The 26860-nt window shown below is 36.5% G+C and overlaps 2 protein-coding genes across 8 annotated transcripts in view; one reads left to right on the top strand and one right to left on the bottom strand.

The window, feature by feature from the left end:
- The window catches only part of LOC106162381 (proton myo-inositol cotransporter), a 31940-nt gene extending 16968 nt beyond the window's left edge, over nt 1-14972 (top strand). For all 4 annotated transcript variants that reach the window (XM_087015793.1, XM_013539663.2, XM_013539664.2 and 1 more), the window contains 5 exons: nt 8575-8680; nt 9603-9751; nt 10051-10143; nt 11423-11575; nt 12848-14972. In XM_087015793.1, the coding sequence (XP_086871919.1) occupies nt 8575-8680; nt 9603-9751; nt 10051-10143; nt 11423-11575; nt 12848-13074 (728 nt within the window). In that variant the 3' untranslated portion in view covers nt 13075-14972. The remainder of the gene's footprint in view (nt 1-8574; nt 8681-9602; nt 9752-10050; nt 10144-11422; nt 11576-12847) is intronic.
- Nucleotides 14973-15114: 142 nt separating this feature from the next.
- Nucleotides 15115-26807, bottom strand: LOC106164584 (uncharacterized). Of its 4 annotated transcripts, none has more exons than XM_013542551.3 (10): nt 26541-26807; nt 26045-26192; nt 25579-25732; nt 25082-25277; nt 24762-24872; nt 23390-24447; nt 22541-22583; nt 21642-22262; nt 21209-21266; nt 15115-17267 (listed from the first exon to the last, which is right to left on the bottom strand). In XM_013542551.3, the coding sequence occupies exons 1-10, from the start codon at nt 26601-26603 to the stop codon at nt 15268-15270; spliced, it is 4452 nt and encodes a 1483-aa protein (XP_013398005.2). In that variant the 5' UTR covers nt 26604-26807; the 3' UTR covers nt 15115-15267. The 4 variants fall into 4 exon arrangements, with proteins under 4 accessions (XP_013398005.2, XP_086871909.1, XP_086871910.1 ...); XM_087015783.1 differs by having other exon boundaries at nt 15115-17264; XM_087015784.1 differs by having other exon boundaries at nt 21726-22262.
- Nucleotides 26808-26860: the final 53 nt, after the last annotated feature.

Genomic DNA, 26860 nt, shown 5'->3' with positions numbered 1-26860 from the left:
ATCCCTCTCCTGTGCTCTTCCATGACGTCTGCCATCCATTTGACTACTGATTGAGCCATGCTCTGTCTGCTCTGAATAGGCCAACCTAACACATAGCTCAGACATGTTCTCCTTCATTAGTTTCTGATGTTGTACAAGTCCCAGGATGTTTGTACAAACAGAAAATTATTGATCTGTGGAAGAAATTTCTGATGATGGGAGTTGTACTACATGTAATATAATATAAGATCTCAGATGGATTGACCTTGCTGTATTTTAGTCAGTCTTCTGAAAAATAATTAATATTAAATCTAGGTTTTGTCTGATGTGGTTTTATTTTGTAAAACATACTTAGAGGCTATTTTGTTTCATGGTTAGAGTGAACATTTATTGGGAACACCACTTCTTGTAAAGACTTGATTTCTTTACTAAGTATTGATTTATGCAAAATGCCATTCTTTGTATGTAGTTATGTATGATCATGTACTTTTCAGACGTAACAGGACGAGATTGATTAATTTATAATTAATTGATTAATTCAAGTGAAAAAGCTGTTTGAAGAGCTAATATTGGTTGAAGGTTTTCGTTTTTAGTAAGCTGAAAATCACTGAGTAGTTCAGAGTCCAAACTATACTTTTCTATAATAATTGCAACTTTTTCATTAATCAAAGTATACACTATAATTATTTAGAACTAGTGGCTTTTTTTTCATAACCCTATATGCTTTTAAATAATCTTGTCAGATAAGTGACACTGCCAAAACATTATTCTGGCAAACAAAATTAATTGATTTTCTTCTAATTAACTAAGAAATTACCAGACCAGAATTGCCCACAATTTAATGGTCGATCACATATGGTGTGGACATCCATCTCTCAGAATGGTCATCAAGTACCTTTAATGATGAGCATTTTCTCAATAAAGAGGTTTTCATAAGAGTATAATAAGCCTTAATGGCACCCTGACTTTCAGAGAAACTGTCAACTCTATATTATCAGCAATCATGCTGATATTAGTGGTGACATTAGTTTCCAGTGGCCTCTGAAACACGGGGCACCAGGAAGGACACGCGGACATGTATTTCCGTATCTTAATTAGAAACCCACTGATACGTGCAAATTAAGATGGAGATTTGTGTGCATGCCTCAGGAATATTGACTCCATACATTGGTGTCTTTTCTAGCTGCTCTGCATATTTCAGCCTTTAATTGTACCACCAGCGTTAGCGCTGGCGGTACACATGGTTTCGGTCCCGTCCGGATCGTTCCGCCGGCTCCGTTGGCTCCGCCGGCTCCGCCGGACGGCTACCGTTACCGCTTCTCCTCCTAGACGGTAAGGGCCCCCGTACCCATCTCATGGATTTAGGTCACCTATAATCTCAACTCGTTCCACGTAAAATTTGGGCTTTGTCAGTATTGGGGTCTGGGTGTGGCACTCATTGCAATGCACCCTTGTCTAAAAATGGCAAAATTAAATGCTAATTATCTACCCTACGGAAGGAGTTATGGGAAAAATTTCTATAGACGGCTTTCCAAAAGTCATATGTGTAGATTTCAAATATACCCTTGGATTTGACCTTTGACCTCTACTTCAAGGTCAAATGGGCCAAAATTTTCAAAAAAATGAAATTTTTTACGAAAAATTTTTTTTTGCCCTGTTATTCAGACACCACACAGACTTAACCAATAATATTATTGGAAAGTGTTACCCTTCAGGTCATCTTTCATCTCCATGAATTTGGGGTCAATCGGTGCATTTTCACGGGAGTAGCGGCCATAAGATACCGAAACTGAAAACTGTCTCTAATTCGGGAACCGTTAATGCTAGAGACCCATTCTTTTTTGCATTTTGTAGAGCATGTAAAGCCCAACACTGAAGGTGGTCTCGGTTTTTTTGTATTCCATACGGTTTTCGAGTTACGCTGTATCAAAAAGTACATATTGGTGGTAAAAGCAAAATGTGCAGTACGGTAATGGATAATAAATTTTGAACTCTGGAAAAATAAAACATAAGGCTTGGCAAAGCAGACAACTTGTGTTCAAAAATGACATTATTTCATCAAATTTGAACTTCTGAAACTTCAGAGCACCTCCTATTTCAAGAATTTTGACCAAAATGACATTTTCTTTATTTTAATTAATTTTTTCTGTACGAAATTTAAGGCACATTATGGTAACTCCAAAATTATAACATCTAGTCCCTTATATCTCCAAAACTGGCAGAGATAGGTCCATAGTTACTATTGAAGTTGAATAGGAAGTCATATACTGGCAATCTAAATGTGACCTTAAAATTGACCTTTGACCTACTTTACACCATGAACTGAATTTTGCAAATTTTGCTTTCCTTTTATCTCCAAAACTGGCAGAGATAGGTCCGAAGTTACTATTGAACTTGAATAGGAAGTCATATACTGGCAATCTATATGTGACATTAAAATTTACCTTTGACCTTCTTTTCACCATGAACTGAATTTTGCAAATTTTGCTTTCCTTTTATCTCCAAAACTGGCTGAGATAGGTCCGTAGTTACTATTGAACTTGAATAGGAAGTCTTATACTGGCAATCTAAATGTGACCTTAAAATTGACCTTTGACCTACTTTTCACCATAAACTGAACTTTGCAAAATTTGCTTCCCTTTTATCTCCAAAACTGGCAGAGATAGGTCCATAGTTACTATTGAACTTGAATAGGAAGTCATATACTGGCAATCTAAATGTGACCTTAAAATTGACCTTTGACCTACTTTTTACCATGAACTGAACTTTGCAAATTTTTCTTCCCTTTTATCTCCAAAACTGGCAGAGATAGGTCCATTGTTACTATTGAAGTTGAATAGGAAGTCATATACTGGCAATCTAAATGTGACCTTAAAATTGACCTTTGACCTACTTTTCACCATGAACTGAACTTTGCAAACTTTTCTGCCCTTTTATCTCCAAAACTGGCAGAGATAGGTCCATAGTTACTATTGAACTTGAAAAGGAAGTCATATACTGGCAATCTAAATGTGACCTTAAAATTGACCTTTGACCCACTTTACACCATGAACTGAATTTTGCAAATTTTGCTTTCCTTTTATCTCCAAAACTGGCTGAGATAGGTCCATAGTTACTATTGAAGTTGAATAGGAAGTCCTATACTGGCAATCTAAGTGTGACCTTGAAATTGACCTTTGACCTACTTTTTATCATGAACTGAACTCTGCTAATTTCTTTCTCTTTTAACTTCAAACTTGACAGAGATAGGTCCATAGTTACTCTTGAACTTGAATAGGAAGTCATATACTGGCAATTTACTGTGACCTTGAAATTGACCCTTGACCTACCTTACGAAGAACTTAAATTTGATTGTACCATATATATTTTTTGCAATAGTTAAAAAATTCTTGTTGATTGCATTTTTACAGCTTGTCAAGCACAAAACTGGTGGCTGTGTCCCTTATTTTGTGTATGTGGGGGTCTATACGAATGCGTTTGCTCCAGCTGGTGGTACAATATTTGGAGGCGGTATCACCTCTCTGATCCTCTAGTTCCAGTTGTTTGCGAATGAATGAATAACATACCAGTACGTAGAGCTATGACTGTGTTTAGAGAACTTGATCCCCATGTAATACATAGTAAGGATGTTTTTGTCTGTATCCTAGATAATAATCATATATTGTTTGTTGTTGTTTATAAGTTTGTAAAGTATAGACACTTAACAGGCTTTCCCACCATTTATTGGTGAGAAGTTTCATTGGTTTCAAGGATCATTGAACTAGGGCCCACTACAACTAGGTCTGGGTACATCCTAGCTATGAACTAGGGCCCACTACAACTAGGTCTGGGTAGGTCCTAGCTATGAACTAGGGCCCACTACAACTAGGTCTGGGTAGGTCCTAGCTATGAACTAGGGCCCACTACAACTAGGTCTGGGTACCTCCTAGCTATAGATTCAAAGGAACATTTGTTAAAACAACAACACCATGCAGTCAATCCTTTATCTCTTTCCAAAATTGCACTGGAGACTAAAGACCAATGAACATCTGAAAAAATGCTTTTATAAAAAGTATCGGACCGAGGAAGCTTTGGACTAATGATGCAACTCTACAAATTTAAACAGAAAGTTCCAAACACCACTTCAAATAGAGCCATGTATCTCAGGACTTGTCTAGATGTGCCAGCGTGCTTGCTCATCCCATTTAGATAATCCATGAAAACTAATCAAACTAAGTAATTATCAGCAATTCTGAATGTAGAATCAAGATCAATGTTGGTTGTTGTATTCTTGGCTTAAACAGGAAGTAGAGTTGCCAACTATGAGAAAACTAAATTAATTAGAGGTGCACTGGGAATATTTTGATGGAGGGCCGCTGTCTCATCTTTGAAATGCTATTTACATTGTTATTTTAAGTCAGAACAGTAGAGTGATATTTAATACAGTTAGGCCCTGTGTATTGAATCTTACACACTTACAGTTGATTCAACTTCCTTCAAATTGGTTTTCAAGTGGGAGTTTTTGTTATTGTTGTGGGTGCTGGTCTTTATCAAGGTCTTAAAAGCCAGCCTGTGGTTATCTCCACCTTTTTTTACCTCCCACTTAATGTCCTGATAATGATAATGATAGTAACAAAATTGATATAAATATATAGAGCCTTGTCTGTTATCATGAGGAACCTTTCAAAAAAATACATAAAATTTTGATTAAATTTGCTTCTACACTGGAAACCAAGAAAAATCCTCATTGTCAGTTTCATAACTAATTGACATCGTCAGATGATAAAATACTTTCTGGCCTGAAACAAACTAGTTCTCCAGCTTTTTACCTAGCTTTTTCTGGGTATTACTTGCTAAACATTACTTTTAGAGACAAACCTAATAGTATTCAGTCAACTTTGTTCCATTTTAGTAAGTTAATACAACTGTTTATATTCTAAACTTTGAATTTAACCAGTTCCCATGAGTACCCTGAGCCTCAGAGGGCAATTTATGAAAAGGCGCCTTCTACCACATTACATCTACATACTCTAGTTTCAAAAACTTGAAATAGCATAGGTATGCTGACAGAAGAGAATTGTGTTTCTGGTATCCTCTGAAACTTGGGTGCCTTGATTTTGAATTTCTACCCTCAATCATGTCCATGTGCCTGTAGTCCACTGTGGTTTGACTTCTATACTTTGGTTACCATATTACACTGTGTGGGTCCTACAGCATTATTTCAAAATACAAGACTATAAATCTTCTAAATCAATAAGAGAGCTCAAGCTTGCTTATAGAGCTTCAGTGCATACTTCACATGTCTAGTTTCTTTCATTTGGTGTTTGTTCTGATGGAATTGGCACATTTGAGGTTTCACACAGGCACTTTGGTGAGGAAAAAAGACGCAAACTGGTTGACCTACATGTACTTTGCATTTAAGATATGTCAGTCAGGGATATGGCCTCAAGTTGAAATCCAGGAACAGGGCCCAAAATGAAATGACCTTTTTGAGCAAGCATGTACACAGACATTTTTATGTACAGACACAGATGTGTCTGTACATATTGCCATCACCTGCGTCTGTCGTCGCCGTCGCCGATGGCGATGGCGATGCCGATGGCGATGGCGATGCCGGCGCCGTGCACTTTCCTTGTAAACACGATAAGTGGAGGGCAGTTTTACTTTTTGGCTTTATATTTACAGAGCTGATGAATATTCATAAAACGCAGGTCAAGTTCGAAAATCAGCATGATCGGGCCATTATTGTAGAAGTTATGCTGTTTTTTCACTTTTCAGCATATTTTTCACATTTCCTCAGATTCAATTCTTAGGCATGTTAACAGTCTCATTATTAAACTAATAAGATACGTAAAAGTGTTTGTTTGACATTTCCTGCATCTTTACAACATTGTTAGTTGATTTTGTAAAAATGATGGTAAACTTGTTATCGTGTATTGTGTAATAAAGTTTCAAAAATGGAAATAAACTCATATCATTGCAGTTTGTCAGATTCAATCATTCATTATGTTCAGAATCTCAGAATGGAAGAAATTGGACATTTAACACTGCTCTGTTGATATTTTTCCCATCTCATCAATTTTCTTAGTTGATAATATAAAAATGGCAGTAAACTGTTAATTTTGTTTTATGTTAAAAATTGTTAAAAATGAAAAAAAAAAACATTTCAGAACAGTGCTGTCTTGTTTACATTTTGGCATTTTCAAGTTGTGACTTTGAAGTTCCATGGGCCTGAAGACCTTTGCTAGTCACATTTTCTGAATATCCATGATACTAATATTTTATTCTTAAAAATTGATGGTCATCATGCTGTTAAACATTATGTAATATTGCATCAAAATTTGAAAAAAACCTATTTTGGGCACTGCTCCCATGATGACCATTTAAGAAAAACCATGTTCTCAAACAGTACAGTAAATATATATAGATGTGTCTGTACATATTGCCATCACCTGCGACTGTCGTCGCCGTCGCCGTCGTTGCCGTGCACTTTCCTTGTAAACACGATAAGTGGAAGGCAGTTTTACTTTTTGGCTTTATATTTACAGAGCTGATGAATATTCATAAAATGCAGGTCAAGTTCGAAAATCAGCATTATCGGGCCATTATTGTAGAAGTTATGCTGTTTTTTCACTTTTCAGCATATATGCAACACTGTAAACACATTTCAACAAAAACCGATAGGCCTGTTGTCATGAAACTCACAGGAAAAATTGATCTTACTAAAACGCAGGTCAAGTTCGAAAATTGGCATGATCGGGCCACTATTTTAGTAGTTATGCTTTTTTTTCTTTTTTCAGCATATATGCAACACTGTAAACACAATATAAGAAAAACAGATAGGCCAATTGTCATGAAAGTCACAGGAGTGGTCAATTTAACTAAAATGCAGGTTGAGTACGTAAATCAGCATAATCGTGCCATTATTTTAGAAGGTGTGCTGTTTTTTTACATTTCCTCAGATTCAATTCTTAGGCATGTTAACAGTCTCATTATTAAACTAATAAGATACGTAAAAGTGATTGTTTGACATTTCCTGCATCTTTACAACATTGTTAGTTGATTATGTAAAAATGATGGTAAACTTTTTATCGTGTATTGTGTAATAAAGTGTCAAAAATGGAAATAAACTCATATCATTGCAGTTTGTCAGATTCAATCATCCACTATGTTCAGAATCTCAGAAAGGAGGAAATTGGACATTTAACACTGTTATATTGATATTTTTCCAATCTCATCAATTTTCTTAGTTGATCATATAAAAATGGCAGTAAACTGTTCATTTTGTTTTATGTTAAAAATTGTTACAAATGGAAATAAACCCATTTCAGAACAGTGCTGTCTTGTTTACATTTTGGCATTTTCAAGTTGTGGCTTTGAAGTTCCATGGGCCTGAAGACCTTTGCTAGTCACATTTTCTGAATATCCATGATACTAATATTTTATTCTTAAAAATTGATGGTCATTATGCTGTTAAACATTATGTAATATTGCGTCAAAATTTGAAAAAAACCTATTTTGGGCACTGCTCCCATGATGACCATTTAAGAAAAACCATGTCACTTACTGTTCTCAAACAGTACAGTAAATATGTACAGATGTACCTTGCACTTTTATTGTAAACACGATAAGTGGAAGGCAGTTTTACTTTTGGGCTTTATATTTAAAGAGCTGATGAATATTCATAAAACCCAGGTCAAGTTCAAAAAACAGGATGATCGGGCCATTATTGTAGAAGTTATGCTTTTTTCTTTCACTTTTCAACATATATGCAACACTGTAAACACATTTCAAGGAAAACCGATAGGCCTGTTGTCGTGAAACTCTCAGGAGTAATCGATCTTACTAAAACGGAGGTCAAGTTCGAAAATCGGCATGCAGCCTGAGTTGGAAAAGCAGTCTAATTGGCTTCTTTTTCTGGAAGTTATACATTTTCAAAGTGTGAACTTGAACTCTCATGGGCCTGAAGCCTTATGCTTGTTACACATTTTACTTTCATTGGTATTTCCTGTTGAGCATAATTAAAAATTGATGTTGAATTTACAGTTTAACATAATGTACTTTTGCATCAGAATTGACAGTAGCCTATTTTGTGCATAGTTATTTCCTGCTTTTTGTCTGTACATTTGACAGCTTTGCTGCCTTGTTCTAAAAAAGGGGCCATTTCTTCACTTTTAAATGCATTTAGGTGTGATTGTTTATTATATACATCTACAGAGTGCATTTAGAGCTACTTCCTTTGAAAAATAAGGTACCCAGCTCCATCAAAAGAGTCAATTATTGAAATAAGTATAGTCTAAGAGTGATGCATGTTACCTTATAATTTTTTTCAAAAAAATTGTTTAATAAAAGAAATACAAAACTTGTTTGGTGGATTACAACACTAAAAGGGACCAAAATTTAGTTATGATGATTGTATTTCTAGACATAATTTTTATGGTTAGTGATCAAGATCTAAAGCAAAATATGGACTTTAGGTTGTAGGCCCCTGGATCCTTTTCATTATTATACCCAAGACTGATTTTTTTTCTTGTTTCCAGACAACTCTCTCCGTCAATAACTGTCTCACTTACTCATGGCATCTAAAATTATAACTTTGTTAATTTTTTCTTCTAGGTGCTATAGTCAGTCTGGCTTGGCTTGCCATTGGGTTCCAGCTGAATGCCCTCCACTCCCCTCCCATTACAGTGGTGGAAGCTGTGAACCCATGTAATCAGCACAGGTATTGGAGAATACCCCAGACCCAGGAGGTTCCCTTGGAGCGCATTCAGAACAGGGGACTAACAGATCCATGGATCAAATATGGCCGACCCACTTGTCAATGAATGCTTGTTGCGTAATCCCTGCAGGAAATCTATTCAGTGTCTAATCCTGAATTATGCAGCAAGCTTTTTTTTAATGTAGTGGATTGCCATATTTGATCTGCAGATCTGCTTGTCCGCTGTTCTAATTGTGCTCTTATGTAAACGGGTTTAGGACTTGAGATATATTTCATGCTTTCAGTGAATGATTGACTTGAATTTTAGTTTCTCCCACTGCAGTGATAATAACACAGGGATGTGGATCTATGTGAATTTCATTACTTGTAACAAGAATGTGCTAATTTGAAACTTGAAGTGTGATTTCCGCTACAGTTATGTGAACAACACGCCAAAATAGATCTCAGTAGATTTCAGTGTGTGAAACCAATGCATGCATGATGAACTTCATTAAAATGAGTTTTTCTTTTTCTTATAATAATATTATTACACTGTACATGTAGCACAACAAAATAAATCTTTGTATATTTTAGTATCTGAAACCAGCAGTGTGTGATAAACTGGTTATATTTGAGGCCATGAGGGCATTCAGAACTAACTAATCCGTGGACTAACTGATTCGGTGACTAAATATGGCTGACCCCACTAAAAAGCAGTGCCGTTTAATCCCCTGATGGTCTCCCCACCTCCACATGAACTGGCCCTTAAATGGATTAAATCTTGGCTCTGAGGTTAAAATGCAAGGCCCCTGCAGTGACGGCGCTTGTGTAGGCGTAGAGGCCATCAGGGGATTAGTTAGCGCTGCTTTTTAGTGAGTCTGCAGATCAACTTCTGAGTACCCTCTGTTTTCTCCTTCACACCAACATGTTTCACTGTATATTTCAGCACTTGCGACCAATGCATGGTAGATTTGAGCTGCGGTTTCTGCTACAACGATGCCAATAACACGGCTGTGAATGGCTCCTGCCTGGCCACAAGCTATGATGACCCACTAACTTCACTGTATGGCAGGTGTAACAGCACTAGCCTTCCAGGTACACAATGCTATAGTGCAGTGGTAGTCTCACATATAGGATTTTGATTAAGGAGAGGCATGGGGTAGGGGGGCCAGAGTGACAGAGTCTAAGAATAAAAATGTGAACTTAACAATAGAATAAGACATCAGCTTTGGTAGCCTTTAACCCTGGATTTTATGATATTATGAAACATTTCATTTGTCGAGTTTTGTTGTTATGGAATTACAAGACCAAATGCTAACTGCTACCTTATGTGCCAAAGTGCAAAATCTTTTGTACTTTATCTTGCATGAAGACTATAACTCTTTCCAATGCAGGTTCTGTGGCCTGGGCATATGACTACTGCCCAACCTCTTTTTCATGGATGGCCATGGTAGGACTGGTGTCATATTTGGTCTTCTTTGCCCCAGGTAAGTAGTTTTGAGTCACATTCACACTGCAGATAGGCCCACTCTATTTGGTGCATTGTCATCTTGGCACAATTATACATGTACATGTCTGGTGCTGATCACACTGCTGATATCAGAAATGGCATGCAGATGACTTGATTGAGTGTTAGGAAATTTCTGAAAATCAGGGTGACAAAATTGGATCAAGAAGAAGGGACTTATCTGCAATATGATTGCGCCTTAGAACCATGAAATTCAACCTGCTGCAAATTTTGTCACTGTACATTGCCAGATAAAAATATTGAATGATTTTCTCACTAGGTCACTTTGTCAGAAGTGATTGTTTAAATCAGAAATTGACACTGAGACCTGATGATGACCTACATTTTATATTTATATTTATATATTTGTATATATTCTGATCACTGTGTCTGTTCACACCCTCACTGTCTGACACATACGTTGTTCACCTTATAACTGCCAAACTATATTTTTATAAATCACGATTTACTGACTGACTTTGTTTGGTGAATAGACAGCTGCCTCTTGAAATCCAGCATGATTGTCTTACTTTGACAAAAGTTATTGATTTTTTTGTGCTTTTTTCTGTTCACCCTATTTGTGCCATCCCATACTTTATTTTTACTTCAAATATATTGGGTGGCTTTGTTTAGTAAAAACACATATTCCTTTTGAATATCAGTGTGAGAATATTATGAATACAAAAGTTATTGATTTTTTGTGTTTCTTTTTGTGTATTTCCACATTTCTCTTGCTATAACTACCAAACTGTAGGTATTTGTTGTTTTCTAAAGAGATAGTTTCTTCTTGAAGTTGATCAGCATGATCACATTACTTTTACGTAATACTATAGTTTTTTTTTTTTGCATGTATTTTACTTTCATATCAACATTGTTGTGCTTATTTGTGTTTTCAAGACATAATTTTACTGGTAATGTCGGATGAGGGCCTTGGCAGAAACAGTGAAGGTTTTAAAATCATTCATTTTGTCACCATTTGAAACTGATTTATAGCTGAACATGATGCTTATTTGTAACTATATCTACAAGAAGATGGTGACACTGCCCACTCAAGCTGTAAGGGGCATAGACAACATAGCTACTGAGTGACCTTGAAAATTTTCATATGCTTCTTTTCCCAGGTTTTTTTTATCTTTCTTTCAAACATAACAAAAATGCTTTTATAAAAAACACCACAAATTGTATTTGAGCTATCCTGTGTGCAATGATATAGGAATCATGACCATTACTTATCCAGATTTCCGTCCTCTTATATCCAGGTATGGGGCCCATGCCATGGACAATCAACTCTGAGATCTACCCACTGTGGGCCAGGAGCACTGGCAACGCTGCTGCCACCTTCTGGAATTGGACCTGCAATCTTCTGGTCTCCATGACGTTTCTGACACTGACTGAATCTTTGACCAGATATGGTAAGGTCTGAAAGAGCAGTATCATTTGTGTTTTCAGCTGCATTCTTTGCTGATAGTTTTTTCTGTGACAAAACTTTCTTGATAATAATGATCATCATGATAACTAGAGGGACTCCTAGAGCAAGGCCATCTCCTGCCATGGAAAAAAGCCATAGATTTTTTCAGAAATATTATATCTAGATTCTGTTGAAGAACTTTTTACGCCTCAATAATTGTCTTTCGTAAATATTTCATCTAAATGTAAAGAACTTTTAAAGATATCTTGCCCACTAACAAACAAAATGAAGCAGTTTTGATAAAAACAATCTTTTTCATTGGCAGGTGATTACAGAAGGATGAATAATTTACATTGATCATTGTATGACAGATACTGTACAGACTGATATAAATAAGGCACATGATTTTAAAGTCAGATCTTTCTCTTTTTTAATGTATTAGTTGTTTGATTTTCAAATATAAATTAAATGTGTGATTATATTATTATTTTACTTACAGCATTTTTTTTCTTGTCTGGAATAGAAGTTATGAAGGCAACATTTAACTTGCTCATGTTGTTCGTGTGTAATTTCAGCAACATTTCTTTGCATACTTGAGAAGTGTCTGTGACAAAACATCTCTTTGTCTAATAATGTTGTTATAATATGATAAAGTGACACCTAAAATTACTCTAACTTCGGAAAATATTGAATTTTGTCCTGATATGTTTCCTGCATTGACGTAGAAACATGCCACTTTCCAACCCACTTTCAATTTGTCATATTGTAATTATATTAGACAAACAGTACATAGTCATGGTCTTATATTTCTCCTCAAAGGGCACTATTCCACACAGTCCCTGAAGTAATGTGCGCCGTTTTATTATACCAATTCTCAACCAAAGAATGAAAAAAGACAACTTTCAGTTTTGAAATATACACATATCTATCCCCATCCTGCCATTATTTCAAAACATCATATCTACCTTTCACACCCCTACCCTATTTTTATATAATGTCTCAATCACCCATCATTTTCATCAAAGTATGCAATGAGTTGGTGCAACATTAATATCATCTACTTTTGTTACATGTGTTGTGGAAACTTGAGACAGCGACCGACTCCACAGTTGTCAATAAACTTTAGTATACCTCAATTTCAAGCTGGTTTTCCTTGTCTTCTTATGATCACATACAGAATGCTTTAACAGTAGCCCATTTTTCCACCCACTTACTTAAATGCATTCTCATAAATTAATTAAATGCACCCTCTTGAAATATCTTCTTCTTTCTCTAGGTACATTCTGGCTGTATGCAGGCCTAGGCACCATAGGTTTTATATTCCTGCTAATCCTTCTGCCAGAGACCAAGGGGAAGAGCCTGGAAGAGATGGAGGGGCTGTTTGCCAGGCCATGGTGTGGACGGGGAGCACCTGTTGCTTATTATGAAAAGAGTGTCCAGTATGTCCACATACGGGGCCTAAACAGGGATGGACGGGACTCGGATTTAGACTCTCCTGAGTGATAAAGCAGTTGGTGTAGGGTTCTATATGTGGGGTTATCACTAATATCCCAGCATCATTACTCCCCACAAAATTACTTTACTGCTTTGTTACTCCTAACTAGTTTTTTTTTTTTTTTTAAGAATGATTTTTAAAACATTGTCACGTTTGGGTCCCAGTATTAATAGTAAGGTTTTAAAATAAATAATATTGTTTTGTATTTCTGTTTTACCAGTGGAGAGTAATGATGACAGTGATAAGGTGTGTGGAGACCTAATGAGATGAAACTCTACAATCTTATAGTCATTGTTATTGTTATTGTCACAGTATGATGGCATAGATATGGTTGTTGTGTAAATTGAATTAAGTAATGTATCTACTCAAAGGGCTGTGATGTTCATTACAGAATCGTTATAGTAACTGTACCTTTGAAAGATTAAGTCTTAGAATAAGTTGAAGATTAAAGGGATAATAACTCTGTGCATGAAATCTGTATTTCACAATAAAAACATTGTGAGTGACTCATAAAAATATAATATATTCTGTTTTCCCACAAAAACGGCTGTTATAGCTATTATTCTGATATCTGAGCTTGTCTTTAGACCACGTGACCTCCATTGATGGCTATACTCTGTTAAAATCTCTTAAGAGATTTTAACAAAAAACCAAACTTTTTAGAAAAAAAACCAGGGACTAAGTTTGAATGTAAAAATGGATTCATTAACCATTGGTAAGTATGGGAAAATTGTTGTTTACTCCAGGAAAATTCATTTTTTGGCCGAAACGAAGAGTTATTATCACTTTAAGAATATTTTGTGCATGCTCTGAACATGTAACAACTGAAATTTGTTAAGCTTAAACATTCCTTTTTCATGTTTTGTTGTTCTCATGTCATCATATATAATTATAATCATTTTAATGTTTCAAAACTACATAGTTTATTTCTCACCACAAGATATTTAATGACCAAATTAGAGCCATTTAAATTGTTGGGGCTAAATATTGGGTCAAAAATACTCTATTGCATGTTAACTTTTTCAAAACACTATCCAAAGGTATTTTCCTTTTTATGGCATTTTCCCCACCAAAAGAAGAGTTATCACCCCTTAAGATACAACTGAGTTGAGCTTTGTTTGAAATTTAAATGATTGCATGATTTAACGCCGGTATCTATTTTGAGTAATTGGAATAAAAAATACTGTAACAAAATTAATGAAGTATCATGTGTAATGGCTAGTGACATGTGATACAAGTTAGTTATATTGTAGAGGCACTTTATGTTGTTTCAGTGTTGACAAATATCAAAAAGTATTTATTGTCTTAAAGTATCGTGTTGTTTTGATCAGTTGACTGTTGGAGAAAATGGCTTAATTTCACTAGCAAGGTCATTCCACCTCAAGAGTGAACTTTTTAAGAGATAGTTTAACAGCAAGCAAGCTATTGAGAACAATGTATGCCTAAGCATATTCTTTAAAAAAAATTAAATCTAAATAATATAATATATTTAATCCTTTCACTTTGAAATGCTTAGAGACAATTTTCTCTGGGTTTCTCGTGCTTACAATCACCTTGCTTCATTATTATTGTCAAAAATAAGGAGTCATTCATATTCATGTAGTAGGAAATATTAAAGTATACTTCAGTGGCAGAAGGGGTAATTTTTGTTAACTTAAAGGTTAATCTCTGCCATCTGATTAATCGTAAGAAAATATTTCCAGACCATTAGCGTATGGCCATTGTCTGTTTAATAACAGCTCATTACATTTGTTGCAGATGTCAACTGAAGCCCTATATAGTAAGTTGAACCAGTGTTATGTGAAAGTTTTTTTTTATTTTCTAAAGTGACTTTATTTTCAAGATATGTAACAAGAGCACAGACAAAAATGTAAAATGAGAAGTAAATAAATAATTTTATATTTAATCCTTAAGCGTACATTTCATTTAGCTTAATGCAAATGATCTCAAAAATGCAACAAACACTATGTTAAACAAATATACAATTCTCCAGAACTAAGACTAAAGCTAACAAGATGAAACCTCTAAACCTAATGACATTAAATCAGGATGGAGTTTTTTTTACTAAAGATTTTCTGATTTCAAGGACTACGTACACATGTATATACGATTATGATGCTGTTCAGTCAGCATATAGGCAAAACTATTCAGCAATATCAAGTATTTGTCTTTGTACATAAAATCACATTTTTATCTTCATGTTACTTTGAATTCTTCATCACAACTCTCCTAATTTTGGCTGCACGAAGGTGGTACTGTTTTTGCTCTGGCATGGCATGTTCTCCATTACTTTTTCTTTTCAAAGAAGAAGATTCCATTTTAATACATGTTTTTCTTTTCTTTGCACCTCTGGTCATTTGGGCTTCCATATTCTGGCCAGTGTTGGCAGAGACTTGTGGAGCCTCTGCAGCTATCTTAATCATGCTGCCAGTATCTGTGCAGGCAGTAGACGCCTGTGACAAATCACCACTTTGGTCCTGTGAGAAAGGCAAACCAGTCTCTTGTGAGAATGATACAATAAAATTATTAGTATGTGACGATACCTCATTACGGTCTTTTGAAGAGCTCTGTGAGGACATTTTATCAGGCACTGGAAAAGAATCTTGATTATTCGTAGATTCACCCTTGAATTCTTGTGATGAAACTTTGTCAGGTGATGATTCCTGGACAGATTTCTTTGCTACAGTTTCAATTGTAGGTACTTGTGTTGTATATTTGCTTTGTTCTTGTGGGATAATCTTACTAGAATCTTTGGATAATGAAACCTGAAGCTCACCAGAGTCAGCTGATGGTGTTTCAGTAGGCAGGTTTACTGGAGTGTCATTTTGTTTTTCCAGTACAGCCTTCTTAGGTTCCTGAGGCTTGTTCGTACAAACTGGAAAAGTATTTTTGTTATCTTGTGATATGAACCCATGCTCAGATTCTTGTGATGACAAAGTAGATTCCTCATGTTCTTGACAAGCCTTCTCTGGGGGAAAATGACAACTCTCCTGGGTGTTTGACAGAGAATCATCACCTCCACTGAGAGGACCAATATTTTCCACTGCTGTAGGAGACACTGTAGCCTGCCCATTGACATTTCCAGGACTGTTTACACTGCAGGTGCATCCACAATATCTGCAACCACCTTCTCTTTGTGAAGAAGAGGATGACACCTTATTCGTACTTTCAAAACCATTTATGTCCACCGCATGGATTTCTGTTTGTACACTCTTGGACACCACAGCATGCACTGGTCCCATGGGTTTCCCATTCAGTAGTGCACTTGAAGGAGAGGGAATATCACACTGTGTAGCAGTTTGACACAGTACACCCAATTTATATGGGTCCACTTGGACCTGCTGGTGGATGCATCCTTTTTGTTTATGCGGTATCATATGCTGTCTGGTAGAAGTCAGTTCTTGTGGCCCTGGTAAATTTTTTGATGCCATCTTTCCAGTTGGAGTTACTTCTCTATCAGTGGAAGTAGGTACTGGTGAAAATTTGGTCATGGCTTTAGTACACATCTCTGATAATGTAGGTATGGGGAGTGTTGAGTGTCTTAGGGAACATAGTGAGACCACATCAGACGTGTGGTTTGGAACAGGCTGAAAAGATGTTAATGGTGGTTTCTTGTAGTTGTTGCATTCTTTTCCTTCTGGCTTCTGATGCTGAGCTTCCTTCCTCTGCTCATAACATATAAGGTCTAACAATTCATTCATAGTTGAGTGAGCAATGGCATCTGTGTTTTCTACTACATTGTATGTTTTGTTTGTGTTGCTGGGTTTTATGGTATTCTCAGTGCTTACATTTTTCGGCTTATCCTCTGAAGATCCAAAAGCACCAAGAAAAGCATCTCTTTCAATTGTCTTTAAAATATCATTCAGTACATCCCAGGATACAGTTTTATTGATTTTGCCATTTCCTGCAAGGCAATCTTTGTCAGAAACAGCATTGTCACACATGACTTCATTTTCAGTGGTGTCAACTAAACTCTGAGTTTCAAATTTACTTCCATTGCCAAGGACTGACATTACACAAGGGATTCCAGCTGTTACAGTATCACCCCTGCATGGGTCAGACTCTTCTTCTTTGTTGGCAATGCCTGAGGTGCACATACTTGTAATGTCAGAAGAGTCACTGGTCAGGCTGTTGACATTCAGTTTAACAGTGCTTTTCCTCGAAGACATATTTCCCCCTGATTTATTTTCTTCATGTTCTTCTGGTGGGATAAAAAAAGAAATAAACATTATGTGATGAGAATAACGGGGTCAAACGGCTGGCAAATGGACACTGAGGGGAGCTACTGATGTCACTAAGTAGCACTCAACAAAACTCAGTTATGTCCACCGTCTCAATCAGGCTCTGCCAAGCTAGTCGCATGTCTCGCCTCCACGTGGTGGCCCTGGAAATGCTGAAGCTGAGAGGCAGCGGCGAAAGGCGGGTTTCGGGCGCCTGATAACCCGATTTAGTGACTAAGGGAAGGAAATCCCTGACAAAAAACCCTGGCCCTCCTGGTAGGGGGTTGGGCGTGGGGCCAACAACCCCACCCCGGAAAACCATAACAGTTACGGAAACGGCAACAAAGATATTCAACACTACTCGATGTGCTGAGCCCCCAGAGTCATTGTCGACTTATATGACTGACAGTGGTCAAATCCACCTGGAAACTACTGCCATGAAGATGGGCGTTTTGCACACAAAGACTAAAACCAGAATTGGCTTTTGGAATGTGAGAACCATGTATGAAGCTGGAAAACTAGCAGAAATTATAACAGAGATGGAGCGCTACAAGCTACACATATTGGGCATAAGTGAATGTAGATGGACTGGCTCTGGCAGACAAAAAGCAGCAACAGGAGAGACGGTAATATTTTCAGGACGAGAAGACGGACAACACCACGAAGGTGTTGCCATTATCCTACGAAAAGAAGTGACCCACTCCATGCTAGAATGGGAGCCTGTTAACAGCAGAATTATAAGGGTACGATTGAAAGGGAACCAAGTCAACCTGACAGTGATCCAGTGCTATGCACCCACAAACGACAGAGAAGACGATGTAAAAGATAATTTCTATCTCAGTTTACAAGCCACAATAGAGAAAGTACCTCAACATGACATGATCATTGTGATGGGTGATATAAATGCTAAAGTGGGGAGCAAACAATTCGAAGATGACAGAGTTCGGGGAAAACATGGATGTGGTGAAATTAATGCAAATGGTGAACGTTTAGTTGATTTTTGCAACGTGAATGATCTAGTCATAGGGGGCACTCTCTTCCCCCACCGCTTAATACATAAGTTGACTTGGACATCCCCCAATGGACGTGACAAGAATCAAATTGACCACCTAATGATAAATGGAAAATGGCGAAGATCTTTGTTAGATGTGCGCGTGAGAAGGGGTGCTGACGTTGGAAGTGACCATCACCTAACTGAAGCTTTTATAAGACTAAAGCTAAAAAAGTCAGGACCACAGCAGAAAGTAAGGAAACGATTTGATGTTGAACGGCTAAAGGACACAAAAATCAAGGAACAGTTCACAGTCCACTTAAAGAACAGATTTAAAGTTCTTGAAGATCTTGAAATACAAGAGACACCACCAGGACAGGTTGACTATCTTTGGAATGAAGTAGCCTCAACATACAAACAATGTAGTGAGAAATATCTGGGATATAGAACAAGAACCAAAAAAGAATGGATGACACCAACCACATGGAGGGCAATAGAATCCAGGCGCAGCACCAAAAAGAAATTACTAGATGCCAAGTCAGAAAGACTTATTGAAAGATACCAAGAGGAATACCGAGAAGCACATAAGATAGTGAAACGTCTTGTCAGAACAGATAAACGGGAGTTTTTAGATCAACTAGCATTGAGTGCAGAAGAAGCAGCATCACGAAATGAACAAGGAACAGTTTATAAGATCACCAAAGTTATCTGTGGAAAAATGAGCACAAAGAGCAATAATTCACCAGTTGCAGATAAAAATGGGACTCTACTTACTAAGGAAGAAGATATACAAAAAAGATGGACAGAACACTTTACTGAAACTCTCAACAGACCACCACCAACAACACAAGCGAATATACCAGAAGCAGCAGAAGATTTAGATATTGACATAAACACACCTACCAAGACTGAAATTATTAAATCAATAAAGTCAATGAAGAACAGAAAGGCACCAGGAAACGACAACTTGAATGCTGAACTATTCAAAGCATCACCAGAGATAGCAGCAGCCTTTTTGGAACCCCTGTACACTGCAATATGGAAGGAAGAAAAAATTCCAAATAGCTGGAATAAAGGAATCATTGTCAAAATACCAAAGAAAGGGTCACTCAGGGACTGCAATAACTGGAGAGGTATAACGCTTCTGTCCATACCAAGCAAAATACTTTGCAAAATAATAGCCAATAGAATATCAGATGCAGTAGACAAAGAGCTCAGAAAAGAACAAGCTGGTTTCAGAAAGGGTGTGGGGTGCACAGATCAGATATTTGCTCTACGTAACATCATAGAGCAGTGCACAGAATGGCAACGACAGCTCTTTATTAACTTTATTGATTTTGAAAAAGCTTTTGACAGTATACATAGAGATAGTCTCTGGAAGATCCTTAGAAATTACGGAGTACCACCAAAAGTTGTTAGGATGATAAGATGCTTTTATAGTCACTTCTGCTGTTGTGTTGGTGAGACTAATATGAGTTTTAAAGTCCAAACGGGCGTGCGTCAGGGCTGTGTGCTGTCATCCATCTTGTTTAATTTAGCAATTGACTGGGTAATGAGGCGCACCACAGAAGATACATCAAGAGGAATAAGATGGACTTTATACTCGACTCTAGAAGACCTCGATTTTGCAGACGATCTTGCATTACTGTCCCACACACATCAGCATATACAAGAGAAGACTGACATACTTAACATCTTCAGTCAGCAAATTGGGCTTAGGATAAGCAAAAAGAAGACTGAAGTGATGGCATTAAATATACAATCACCACCACCAGTTGAAGTGGAAGGCTGCATCCTTAATAACACCAGCTGCTTTACATACCTAGGAAGCATTGTAGCCACAGATGGAGGAACCAGTAGAGATGTCAACAACAGACTAACCAAAGCCAGAAATGCCTTTAAGAGCTTAAACAAAATCTGGAAATGCTCTCAATATAGTATAAAAACCAAACTCAGAATATTTGAGAGCTGTATACTATCAACTCTTCTCTATGGTTCGGAATGCTGGCGCATAACTGAAGAAGATATAAAAAAGTTGTCTACTTTTCACACTTCAAGCCTCAGAAAAATATTAAAAATATTTTGGCCAAGAACTATATCTAATGATGATCTGCTAAAGCAAACAAACCAGAGAAGTATAAGTGAAATCATCAGGACAAGAAGATGGAAATGGATTGGCCATGTTCTGAGGAAAGACCCAAATTCCACCACTAAAGTAGCCATGTACTGGACACCAGAGGGGCATAGAAAAAGGGGCAGACCCAAGACCACATGGAGGAGGACAGTTGAAGCAGAATTGAAACAACTGGGTGAAAGTTGGGGGACAATTCAACACCTAGCGAGAGACAGAGAGGAGTGGAGGACCTTTGTTGACGCCCTAGACGCCCAACGGCGTAATAGGAGATAGTAGTAGTAGTAGATGAGAATAACACTTGTACAAAGAAAAATCTTTATGTTTTGCTTGCAATTGTGGACTTTCTGTCAGAGTTATCATGCAGAGCATAAATTTATGCAATGCATAACAGACTTGCATGGGCATTTAGTTGAAAACATTAATTATTCATGTATATTTCTTAATAATTCAAAAGCAATATTCCAATAAAAACCAACAAAGGTAATATATAGAAAACCTTAATCTGTATTCTTAGTGAAAAATGGACTTAAATGACTAACATATTATCAAAAACAAACTAAAAAAACATTCAAATCAAAACTTGTACTGGTAGTATGAGACCATTTCCTTTTAAATTCATTAAATGTGACTAGTAGTTTACATATATAGAAGTCTTAAACCTATTTTTTATGTTTATCACATGCACCTAGTAATAAACTCTGTGCAGTTTATTATGACTTTTGCCTTCATCCGATAAAATCTTGAACTCGCGGTAGAGAAAGAAATTGCCAGTTAAGACATTAAAAGTATAAGGTTACCTGTGAAGATTGCACAATTTTGTTGGCTGTCTAGAGAGGTTTCTATCAAATCCATCTTCTGAAAATGGAAATTGGAAACAACTGGGATTAGGACTTCTTGCGTGATTACTGATTGCTTCTTTTCTTTAAAACAGGAAATTGATTTTTCACAAATATCATTTTACTGAATTTGTCATAAATCTCCTTAGTGCTCTGAAATTTTGCTAAAGAGAGATGCATTCCTGTGTTGTTGGCAGAAATGATTTCAATCAACAAGGGATTTAATCAGATTACTTGAAATTAAGTGTAAAACATGATGCAATCCACAATCATATCAGACAGACAGACAGGTATTAACACACAATAGTTGATTACATTAGAGAATGAACACATTTGCATTTATATCAGTATTGCATAACAATCTAAACCCCAATAATATGTGGCTTTAAATTACTTTATCTCGAGGTTCCCTTGACTCAGGAGGTTGTGCAACAGTATTCTTCAGAGAATCATCTTCATGTGTTTTCTGCATATTTACTTGTTTTTTGTTGTTTGCAATATCAGTTTGGTCTTCCTTCTTTGGTACTGCATTTTTGTTATATTGTGGGTTGCATTCTTTTATTTTTTCTTCTGGAACCATTTCCTTGTTTGAAGGAATGACAGCACTGGTGTTAACATCAAAGATTCCAAGCTCTGTTCCTGAAATAAGACTACAGGTCACGGCTCTCTGAACAATTTCCTGGCTCATTAAACTATTGGTTTTCTCTGAAACTGCCCTTACTGGACTATCTGTCATTTGCTTCCTCTCTGTTGTGTCACAGGCTGATGCTATTTTATCAGATTGAGATGGTTTGGTCCCCAGACCATGAGGAATAAAACCCTGCATCTGAAGCATGTTTGCTTTGCAAGTATCACTGGACACTGTTGGTAAAGACGATTGCATTTTAAGGTTTGTTCCACTGGAAGATGGGCTTTCAGCGAACTGACATGGAGTTTTCCAAATAGAAGGATTTTTGGATGAATTAACTTTATTATTCATCTCTTCACAAGCCACAGCGTTTTTGCATGAGGGTTTCTGAAAGAATAATTAAATTATTCAGAAATTGAGTTCTGAAATTGAAATGATGTTATATCTTTACAATCTGGTGTGCTGTTTGGGGCAGTTTGAAATGTCATATTATGCTCTCAGAGCAATCCTTATCATTACTAAAAGTTTTCTTTTTAACCCAAATTCATGCAACTGTTTACAGGGATGGTATTAAAGGAAAACATATGTACTGCTCTCATAATCTTAATAATTAAAGAATATTTGGCACTTTACAGAATTTAACACCACCTTTAAAATGTGCTCACCTGCATTTCACGTTTCTCACTTGATTCACTACTCTGCAATCCTCTAAAAATGAATTAGAAAAAAAAATTAATTGGAGTTTAATTTTCTAACATTCTGTGTGATGAGCAGCCTTTTGTTTTTTAGCAAGAATCATGTTAAAAAGTAATGAGCTATATGTTGATATGTTAAAAAGTTCACTGAATATTTTTTTTAATTCCACTCTATATATATTATCAAGTGTATCAACAGCTACTTATTAAATATTTTTTTAGGCATAGTAATCACTGCAGGGGCGGATTTAGGCCGTCTTCTGGGTCTTCCAGAAGACGGTCAGATTTGCAAGTTGACATTGACAGGTATCTATTTTTTTATGTTGGAAGACAGTCATAAAAAGGAGGACAGATCAACAAAGATAATTTGGAAGACAGTCAGAAAATATGTCTGGATCCGCCCCTGCACTGCAATATCTGTCAATTATCAGCCCAATGAATGTTCCAGTAAACATATCCTGTCACAACTGAAGCAATGCACATCCACTTGCAATCATTTCTATGAGTGACTCATAGCCATATACATGCATACATATATGAGTCCATATTGAACTCAGTGAAAGTTTTTATCCACATCTCCTCCCCAGGCAAAATTTTAACTTTTGAAGTCTTGCCTAGGCAACATTTTAAATGCCTACTAGCAGGCGTAATTTTTATACAAATTCAACTAGAAAGTTTTAAAACAAATTTTACTGTTACAAACATTACAGCACAGCATAGCTGAGGATATGGTCAACAAATCTAAATCTATGTTTTCTCAGACTGGGCAGTGTGGGTGTAGTCACATAGCTATTTTTGTGTTATATCATGCATCAATACCTTGAATGGCTTGGTGTACAGGTGTCCTGGTTATGCCTGGGTGTAACAAAACTTTTACCATGGCGCTGTTTAGGTGTACCCATCTCTTGTCCAGTGATGCTATGGGCATGCACCTGTGGACTAAAACCCTCAGATGAATGTCCTGAAGTAGGGGTCTTATCTTGGGATTTATTCAGTGGACGAGGATTGAGCTTATTGAAGGCAGCGTCATCTAGCAAGCAGTTAAGGATGTTACCATCACTTTTAGGCACTTCCTGTTTGTGATGACTCTCCTCATACTCCCAGAGCAGGGTGTCTTTTTTCTTATTGTTAGAGGTACTGGTGGCCACATCAGTAGTAGCTTTTAAACCATGCTCCAGTATTGAAGAAGGTCTGTGGTATCTATTCCTGGGTGTGGTATTTGATACTGCTGTGATGTGGTCATCTGCTGTATCCAGGGGATAACCTGAAGGAAAATCCCTAAAATTTCTGTCACATAATCCAGCTGGTTTATATTTGGACCAATTTGTTCGGTTGTGTGCTGTATCATTTGAATATTGTTCTAAATTGTAAATTTTTCTATCACGTTTTAGTCTGATATCTTGTCCGTCTTTTGTACCATAAGCATTTCCATCAGCCACAAGCACTTCATGAGGTTTTTCCTTCCTTGGGGTGTAATGTGTGTAGCCTGACAACCTCCCATCCCTTGGCCTGGCTTCCATCCCCCTTTCAGGCTGTTTTGTATGATGTCTATTGGTGGCATCATTTTGTGTAATACTCTGAGATGAGTAAAGATTATGGAAGTCAACATGATGATTTTTTGATGTTAAACTTTGCAGTTCAGCTGGATGGAACCTATCCATTTTGTGATGCTTCTGCACTGGTGTTATGAACAATTCTTCTGCACTAATACCTGGTCGAGACAGAAAGTTATTTGCTCTAGGTTTTGAGGAGTCATAGGGATACTTGAGGTTCATACTAGTTGAAGAAGATCTGTGTATTTGATTGGTATCCGAGGTGTAAGCCTTGGGTGCTGTTTGTTGACTTGATGGGGTCATGAGCATTGACAAGTATGGAGTCTATAATTAGAAAAGATAATATATTCAATTGACTACACATGCATACTGGAGTTTTGTCAAATTCTATATGTACGAAGTAAACTTGGAAAATGTTCATTACCATAGGTAACCAAGCCAAATAATTTTTTTCAGCATTAATTCCCTAAAAGAAAGAATAATCTTTTGTACTTTTTCAATCAGAGAGTTAGCTTGTAAATAACTTAAGGTTATATTTTTGCATATACCAGTATATGTGAGCATGCAAAATTGCACAACTATAACTAAAATAACTTAGGATTTGTACACCTGTTTATTATAAATTTTGTGTCACTTGCCTCAGGTTCAAATTCTGCAAAGTTGTATTTGGCAGGCGTGGAATTGAACTCTTCATGGTTCCCCTTGTGGTATTTGTAAATTGAATCATCTTCTTCAGGCCCAGATGTGAGCTGAAAATTGGAACAAACCACTTCTGTTGAATGATTTATTTTTCTACTAAATCAGACATGAACAACGATGACCATGTATGCAACTTTGTAATTTTTAGGTTATTCATCATCATTTATAACTGAACAAAGATGCTTCTCAGATTTATACTGTCAAAAATAACTTATTTAATTTACATTTATCAATGAAATACATGTTGATGAAGGTTTACCTCAAAATGTGACCCTTTGTCAAGATATCTGATAAATGGTTTGTTATGCTCAACATGAGTAACCCTGTCTGCTAGTGAGCTGGTACTTTCTATAGAGTATGGCTTCTGCTGAAAGACTTGACCTGCTGGTTTAAAAGTTGTATGGCCATCTCTCCAATGATGCCATTTATCAGGTTTTTGATCTACCGAATGAAAGCTTGAAGAAAATGCATTGATATATTTGGACAAGCCGTGATCAATGTAAGAAAATTCATGTAGAAACAAGTAATATCCAATTGCATTAATTTTTTTTTGTTTTGTTTTTTTCCTGCACCTGCCCCAGATTTTATTACCACCTTCTGCCAGAAGCTTTTAAGCAACATCTCCAATATTATTGTTTTCCTTTCCAATCATTCACATACAATTCTTTTAACAGTTTATTGACCCATCCCCTAATTTTCTGTCTTGATAACAGAACTTAATTAAATAAATAAATCTAGTACATTTGTACACTTTACCTGCTGCTCAGATCATTCAACTGTATTACAGATGGCGTCTCTGATAAATCTGGAGACATTGGGAGTTCTAGGTCTCTGTCTTCTCTTCTGAATGGATCTGGCCTCTGACCAAGGTCAACTTTCTTCACCTTTCTTGGAGCAAGATTATCATTTTCTATAAAAGGAGCAAATATATGTTATTTAAAGGCAAGAAGTCTAAATGACAGCCATGCAGAGATCTTCTCAAATCTCTTCAAACTGTTTCATACATATAATGTCAATCATTCACAAAGTTTATTATTTATTACTCAATATGACAAACATGAAATACAAAAACTAGCATGAAACTCATTATTCAGCCACCTTTGCTAAATGGAAAAGTGTTTTCTTGTGTTCAAATACTTGTACAGACTTTTAAGTTTAATAAAGATTTTATTTTTTTAATTAAATTAACACCTTAGAAAACATTTACAGATTTACAATTTACCCATTACTATCTTGTCACTGGACTTATTCACCAACTGCAGTGCCAGTAAATCCTGACTCACGCCTTTACATTTGCCTTCAGGTGAAGAAGTAAGTTGTCTCTGATGGCGATGCATTTTGCTTAAGAATTTTCGCCTTTCAAAGAATTCCTGGGAAAGAAGGGATAAAAAATCTCATATAATTATTTGTAAGTATGCCTTTAAATAAAAGATTGACTACTGTTCAATTAATTTTTTATTTTCATTTTCAGGGAACTTGGAGTTAGACTAATAGTGTGAAATTTCAAATTCTTTAAATTTCATTATTCTCTTAAATAAGGTTGGGCTCTATCAATAACAATCGATAACTGTACTTAAGTTCATGCTAACGTAGATCTACTAACACTGGCATCAAAATAACGTTTTCGGCAAGCTCTCTTTCACTGAAAGTTTCAGTTTTCTGGAGTAAATTGTCAATGACTTTTATTATCCCTCTACTAACTGAGCACTTTAGTTTACCTTTTGTATTTTCCTCTCTTGCTGGCTTTTAATTCGACTACGAACACCACCAACCCAGTTCATTGTTATTTTTTCTGTTGTTGTTTTCTTTCGAAGAAACTATAACCAACTCGGCTGCTGCCAAACACAGCTCAGCTAGCAGAGATAGCAGACGATGCGCTGACTTCCGGTTAATATAAATGCACGGGTTTAGACAATTTATAACAAAAACTGACGTTAAATGATAGGAGTTTTAGGTTGTTAATATTCTCGAAAACATCGAATTCTTTGTTGGGATATAGTGAGATTTATATGGTATATCTTATGAGCATTATATCGAG

Source organism: Lingula anatina, chromosome 6 (genome assembly GCF_051362555.1).
Source record: "Lingula anatina isolate TDL-2025a chromosome 6, LinAna3.0, whole genome shotgun sequence".
Taxonomy (NCBI): Eukaryota; Metazoa; Brachiopoda; class Lingulata; order Lingulida; family Lingulidae; genus Lingula; species Lingula anatina.
This window is presented reverse-complemented; position numbering and strand designations above follow the sequence as displayed.